The sequence below is a fragment of the Zingiber officinale genome, chromosome 1A (assembly GCF_018446385.1).
Source record: "Zingiber officinale cultivar Zhangliang chromosome 1A, Zo_v1.1, whole genome shotgun sequence".
Lineage (NCBI taxonomy): Eukaryota > Viridiplantae > Streptophyta > Magnoliopsida > Zingiberales > Zingiberaceae > Zingiber > Zingiber officinale.
The window spans coordinates 113623141-113630157 of record NC_055987.1 but is presented as its reverse complement, the minus strand read 5'-3'; the positions used below and the strand labels follow the sequence as shown (position 1 = coordinate 113630157).

General features: G+C 37.6%; 1 protein-coding gene across 1 annotated transcript; it reads right to left on the bottom strand.

Moving 5' to 3' along the window:
- Positions 1-3129: 3129 nt before the first annotated feature.
- LOC122009247 lies at positions 3130-4545 on the bottom strand. The gene is made up of 4 exons (XM_042565337.1): positions 4455-4545; positions 4150-4225; positions 3761-4049; positions 3130-3509 (listed from the first exon to the last, which is right to left on the bottom strand). Exons 1-4 carry the CDS (start codon positions 4527-4529, stop codon positions 3254-3256), a joined length of 696 nt encoding a protein of 231 aa, XP_042421271.1. The 5' UTR covers positions 4530-4545; the 3' UTR covers positions 3130-3253.
- Positions 4546-7017: the final 2472 nt, after the last annotated feature.

Sequence of the window (7017 nt, the reverse complement as noted above, 5' to 3'; positions counted from 1 at the left end):
TAGACAGATGTGAATAACATAATAAAATAATTTGGAAGAGCAAAGAATAGTAATTATTTGGACCAACCACTATAATCAGGTTGGGGCACTGTTCAAAGTACAAAGAACTATAGAAATATGAACATAAGTTAAAAGATTGTAGTGTGAACAATGTCTCAATAAGAAAACAAAAGTCAAATACAATCATGTTACAAATACATGACACTTGATGACCCACATTTTCATAAAGTGTTTAAGGGCCACTACAAATACAAAAACTAGTAACCAAATCCAAATCCAAATCCAAATGAATTAGATTCTACTTTTAGGGTGGCCATTTCTATTGTGAAATAACTTATATGTGTGGAAGTTTCAAGGAATTTCATAAGAAAAATTAATTGTTTCCTTTGTTTGGTGGTGAGGTGAGCAAAAATTCTTTTCTCTTTTCAATCCTTGTTATTTTTTTCTTCACCAGATTGGGTGGAAGGTCACTCAATTGAGTGGAACGTAAGCTAGATTTGTGTGTCTGTTCTGCTCAAGGGAACATCAGATGATCAAGTGGAAGGGGGCAGAGTCGCTGAGGCATTGGGGATGAGATAATTCAAGGAAAGTCTAAAGAGGAACAAATCGAGATATCTAAGAATGAAAGCTATAATTGTTGCTAATGATAGTAAAAGTTCTTTGAAAGTCCTATGAATTAAATCAAAATCAATCACCGATCGAGAAATCTGAAGTTCTAACCCTAGACAGTCATTGATCCTCTTAATTCCAACAAATCTTCAACGAAATCAAGAAGAAAAGGGATTGAAAATGAATCTTGAATTCTAGCCATTATTGATCATTGATTCCTATCGATTTCAACCAGAATGGAATCACAATCTTCAACAAAGTTGGACGTTTGAATGTTATCCTCAAAAAGAGCAATTTCATTGAGCCAATATGTACACAGTAATTAAAAACATGGAAGCGGGCGAGAGAAGAAACGGGATACTGCGAATGAACGGAAAACCTAGTCGCCGATCCTTGCCATTCTGAATCCGAACTTGACGGACGATGCGGGGTTGGACAAATCGCCAAAAAAACTCTTGCCTCAGCATTTGCCGCATGTCGTTGGTGACCTTGTTGGCCAGATTGGAGCTGGATGACTTGCTGCAGAAGGCCATGTGGGTGGTGATCGCCTCCTCGAGGACTCCGGCGGTGCTCTACGTTGCCTCTGGCTCAGCTTGTCACGCATGGCTTCGGCCTCCGCCGATGGCATCCATTGCGAACAATCTCCCTTTTGCCGAGTTTGAATTCACAGAGTGATATATATATAGAGAGAGACTATTGTTATAACACGCGACTTTCTTTTACGCGTCTGTGCGCGACGGCGAACGTGGCAGATATGGATTTTTTATTTTTTCAAAATCTAAAATTTGGTCAGCGGTGTCATTTTTTTTTCCTTTTATATTTTAAACTTGTCTTCCCCTTTCCAAAGCCAGCGTTCCTCTCTCGTCATCCTCCGAAGCAAGCTAGGTTGCGAAGCCCCTTCCTCTTTCATCGCGACGCCGTTCTCGCTCTCCCATCCTCGCTCGCCTCATCGTTCCTTGGCGTCCCTTGGTCGCCGATCCTCCCTCTGTACCTCATTTTCATCACTGTTCAGAACCGTCGAAAGCAGCCAGCAAATTAGGTTTTTTTCTCGACGCCGTCCTTCTGCTGTCGCCGTCTTTTTGCCGCTGTCCGTAATATATAAGCCGACGCCGTCCGTGATATACAAGCACCTGAAGCTGCAACACCTAAAGGTGGAGAAGACAATAGCCTCCCAGAACTAGTATTTGGAGAGACATTTGAAAAGGTTGTTGAAGAGATACAAGCTCTGTAGATTTCACATTTGAGCAGGCTGTTGATGTATTAATCTTGACGATGTAAACTTTTTTATATACTTCATTTCATTTTTGGAAGCTTTAATTAAATGTTGCAATGATGAAGGATTTTTTTTATCTGTTGATGTTTATCTCTATCACTTCCAATGACTTTGAATTTTGATTGTAAATTTTAAATTGTCACCAACTTCTTGATCGCATCTCTAAGTTCCACTTTGATCTTGTTCTTGAAGCAGTTTTGTTTCTAATCTATTGGCATCTGCACTACTGTTTGTGAGAAGCTTAGAATTCAACTATAAAAATTTCATAGTTGAGAATTCATCTGCACTTCTGTTTGCTTCTGAACCTCTGCCAGCGGCCATCGACACAGTGTGCATATTCAAGAGGAGGCTAAAAAAGTTGTCGCACGATGAATTAGAGTCCTCACTTACATCCCCTCCAGAGTATGATCTGTCCATTCTTGATTAGGATAGGAATGCAAGGAACTAAATCCTACGAAAAATGACAGTTAACATCCGCAACAACTTCAATACACCACTTGCAACAACTCAAATAAAATAACTTAGATAAAATTATTGTTTCAACACAGTCATATGTTTCAAGTTCAACACAAATCATTACTTCAAGTTCAACACACTACTAACAATTTAGATAAAAGAATTTAGATAAAATAACTTAAACAAAATTATCGCTTTAATTTCGATACACTACTTGCAACCGCTGAAATAAAATCAATGTTTGAAGTTCAACTCATTTAACAACTTAGAAAGACAAATACAATGTTCATGTTGGAGGAAAGACGGTGAGTGACAGATGAATACAAGATGACAGAAGAAGCAGAGGTGATGAAAAGAGGTACAGAGGTGTTCGATACACTAATTTGCCGGCTGCTCTCGACGATTATGAACGGTCAGGAAAAGAGGTACAGAGGTAGGATTGGCGACTGAGGAATGCCAAGGAACGATGAGGCGAGCGAGGATGAGAGAGCGAGAACGGCGTCGCGACGAAAGAGGAAGGGGCTTCGCAACCTAGCTTGCTTCGGAGGATGACGAGAGAGGAACACTGGCTTTGGAAAGGGGAAGATAAGTTTAAAATATGAAAGGAAAAAAAACAATGACACCGCTGACCAAATTTTAGATTTTGAAAAATAAAAAAAATCCACATGTATCTGCCACGTTCGCCGTCGCGCACAGGCACGTAAAAGAAGTCGAACGTGTATATATATATATATATATATATATATATATATATATATATATATATATATATATATATGTGGACGGAGCCCTGATAGCCCTATATTCTCACCATAACTCCACCAAAAATTACAGCTAAAAAAAACACTTCATACATAACTTTTAATGTTAAAAAATCAATTTTAAATATTTATTTTATTTCTAACTCCACCATTACTACCACCCCTGCCAAAAATTTCTACTGCGCTCCATTGTGATTTTGGTATCAGCAACTTCTGGCACTCGTGACGTAATTTCTTGCAATGCCCGTACTCGTGACGTTTTACGCTGAATGTTGTCCATGGTCATTATTGTCCTATCTCTGCCATTGTGGTAATTTCCGGAGTCCGTTTCTTTTTCATCATGGTAGAGTACTTCCGTACGTCGAGCAGCAACTTCGGGAATCGACATCTCAGGGATCTTTCCTACCCAGCTGAATCAAATATTTATGAATAAATTTAATATTTAATTTATTAAAAAATTTATTTAAGTTAATTTAATATATATATAATTAAATAAATAAATAAATTTAAAAATTTTTAATAAATAAATAAATATAAAAATTTTATTAAATTAAATAAATACATTTAAATTCATATATATTTAATTTTTTAATATTCACAAATAAAAATTCTAAATTATTCATGTATAATATTCCTAAATAAAATTTATAAATCATTTTACCTAAAGTTTTCTATCTCAACATCATTATTATCAATAACATTTGCAAAAAAATCTTCTTCATCATCTTTTTCTTTTTCTTTTTCTTTTTCATCATCAATAATTGGCTTAATTGAATCAAGTTCAATAATTGACTTGATTGCATCGTTGATCGCATCGCCCCTCTCATTTTCTAACTCCATTTTATATTTCTGAGTATGAAGGTAACCCATGATCATCATCATTCCCAATATCGCCCGATTGGATGGTGAAAACAAGAGAGGTAATCCAATAAATAAAAGAGATAATCCCCCTGGAAATCAATCACAGATAGAGAGAGATGTTAATTAAATGTCCATTGCATGATAATAACAGAATAAAGACTGCTCTTTTATGCAAGGAACCAATCACACCTTTAAGCTTTTCTAAGTCACTTTTTGTCTTTTCGAAACAGATTTCTGGAGTACCTATCCCGAGTCTCCGCGGCGGCTGCGAGAAAAATATAGAAAACGTAGGCTTATCATGCATGAAGCTTATTTAATTTAAACAAAACTCCATCGCTAGCTAAACAAATTAATAGACTAGTGTCAATCCCCGAATTAAACAACTAAGCACCGATCGATTTAACTCTGTCACAGCTATATATATATATATATAATTCGGAGAGAATTTTAAGATTTAATTAATTATTTCCAAAAGACGAGAAAGAACTCTTCACCTCCTTCATCATCTCTTTACTAGTTCGCGAAACGGGCTCTGACGAAGACGGCTGAGAATCGCCCACCTTCTCCATTTCGTTATTTGATAGATGAGAGGACAGGGAGAGTCCCTTTATTTATAGAATATCTTAGAAGAAACTTCCTGGAAGCTGCAGCTCGATAACGAATGAAAAAGAAACCACTTTTTACGATTTCAATAAAGTGAAATACCCTTTTCACATTTGTTCAAATTTATCTAAAAGGTACGAGCTGATTATATTCATCCGACCGTCTCCGGAAACATATCCCTAGCCAGGACGTAGCGCAGACGATGAACACATGATATCTTTGACGTAATGATCAGGGGTCAATTCTCAGGAACTGACGATCTGAGATTTATCCCATCATGCGCCTATGATCTGTGTACCTGCATAAACCTCCCTTCATATCCATGGGACCGACACTAGGGGAATCGTTAAGGTAACGAATCTATATATATATATATATATATATATATATATATATATATATATATATTTTGAAAGCTAAGGGACCACATTTATCTAACATAAAAGTTTATGTTTGTTGAATCCGTACAACAATAAATTACAATGGACATGGTGGATCTCGGACCCGAGAGCGGGTCAAAATTAAGTCGAGGTCAGAGGAGCCATTTGAGATGGTCATCTGAGGTGGCCGGTCAAATATACCATTTGACTTGAACCACCCAATTGAGCGAACCCATAATCTGACCGGTCAGTCGGTCGGAGCGAAGTAAACCCCGACGATAGAAGGACCGCGCTCATCCAAACAAGAAAGCCGATCGGCCATAGCGACCGGTCGAATTGAGAAGGGACTTGGTCGGTTGAACGGTCGGGTAGGGAGGATCTCCTGGCCAAGTTACTAGAGGTTTCGACTAGTTTGACGATGTTTTGCTTCTTCCGCGTTACTACCGAGAGTTTTGGACAGAGTGTTGGTGCGTTTTAAGCCATTGATCGAAGATGCCTTTATTTTTCCTATGGCTTCCAAAATGCTGGAGTGATCAGGAAGGTGTGGATTTAATTCGATGATGTTCTGTTCCACTAAATTTCGACGAGTGGATTCAACTCGATGTTGTTGTTGCTCTGCTTCTTTGATTAGTTGTAGATTTTGTGTGGATTCAAGTTTAATTGACGATGCTATGCTCTCTCAGTTCCTGCCAAAGAATTTCTGATCAGATTTTCAGTTGAAGTGTGATTTGATTGTCGGTGTTTTTCGTTCTCCTTATGCGTCTGAAATTTCGATACAAGCAGGTGAGTTATTCTATTATCATTGAAGTGCTCGGTTCTTTCATTTGGTTCTGTAATATGTCCTCTGGATTCATGTTTTCAATGATAGATCAATTCTTGTGAACTGCCCGCTCTCTTGTTATGCATAATTTAGGATCTTGTACACTTATAGTCTTATGTTTATACATGATTGTTGGATATGGAAAGGTCCTTGTGTACATGTATGCTTATGGAATGGTTGAAGTGTGCTAATAAGGTGAGGATAATATAATGCATATGTCCATGTGTGGTGACAGTACAGGATGGATGCCCCGAGATGAGCTCCGGGGAGGATCCTTCCAAACATAACTGATAATGTAATTTATGTTAGATTTGGCTATATGACTGTATATTCTCCTAGGAGGTACCTCTAGGGTTATGATCATAAATCAAATGAACAAGCTCAAATGATAGTTACCACATGTGTGATATATTCATCTTTACTAGTGGTGTAGATTTCTTTTTTCTGCTTCAGGTGTTTCCATCTATATCGTATTTAAGTTTGTATTCTATATTTTAGCTACTGATCATTCTTCTTATGGATGTCATATTTTCATATTGAGATGTTCTTGCTGGGTCTATAGACTCATGATGTATATGATGTAGGTGAGGGAGACATCCCCAGGGTATTATGGAGAGCATGCACACGGAGTAGACGAGGAGGCGGGATGGCACCTCGACACATTGTCCAGGAACCTTTAGGAGTGTTGTGTCACTCTTGTTTTCTGTGGAGTCCGTTCTTTGCATGTATAAGGAGAAGTGTTGATGTCTCTATTTTCCCTTTTTTTCTTTGATCAAACTCTTTGGATCGTGAAACTGTGGTTTGGGTTGGTTATAGTGGTTTATGTATGATAAGATTTTCTACTATATTTTTTTTACAGCAATGTTTGAGAGGGTTTATTATTTGATTGAATGTTGGTCTTCAAGTTTGCGGGTAAAGGTTACAAATTTTTGTTATGGGTCCTCGATACGTGTGATAAGTTAAGGGTCTTTTCAATTGGTATCAGAGCAGTCGCTTCTAAAGGACAGTGTGTGCATGTCATCTCGTCAAGAATTCTGCTACTTCTGCTTTCAAGTTTGTAAGATTTACTTTATTATAGTCCTGAATTCGATTTGGCGATTTGGCTATGATATGAATAGTATATAAATATGCATGTATGAAGTAATGATGAGCTTATGTTGTGATGTACAGGTTATGACTGCCAGAAGGAATAATAGTGAGACTGGTGGCCAGAACAATCAATTCTTAGCAGGACTTACCATGCTCTTACAGGAG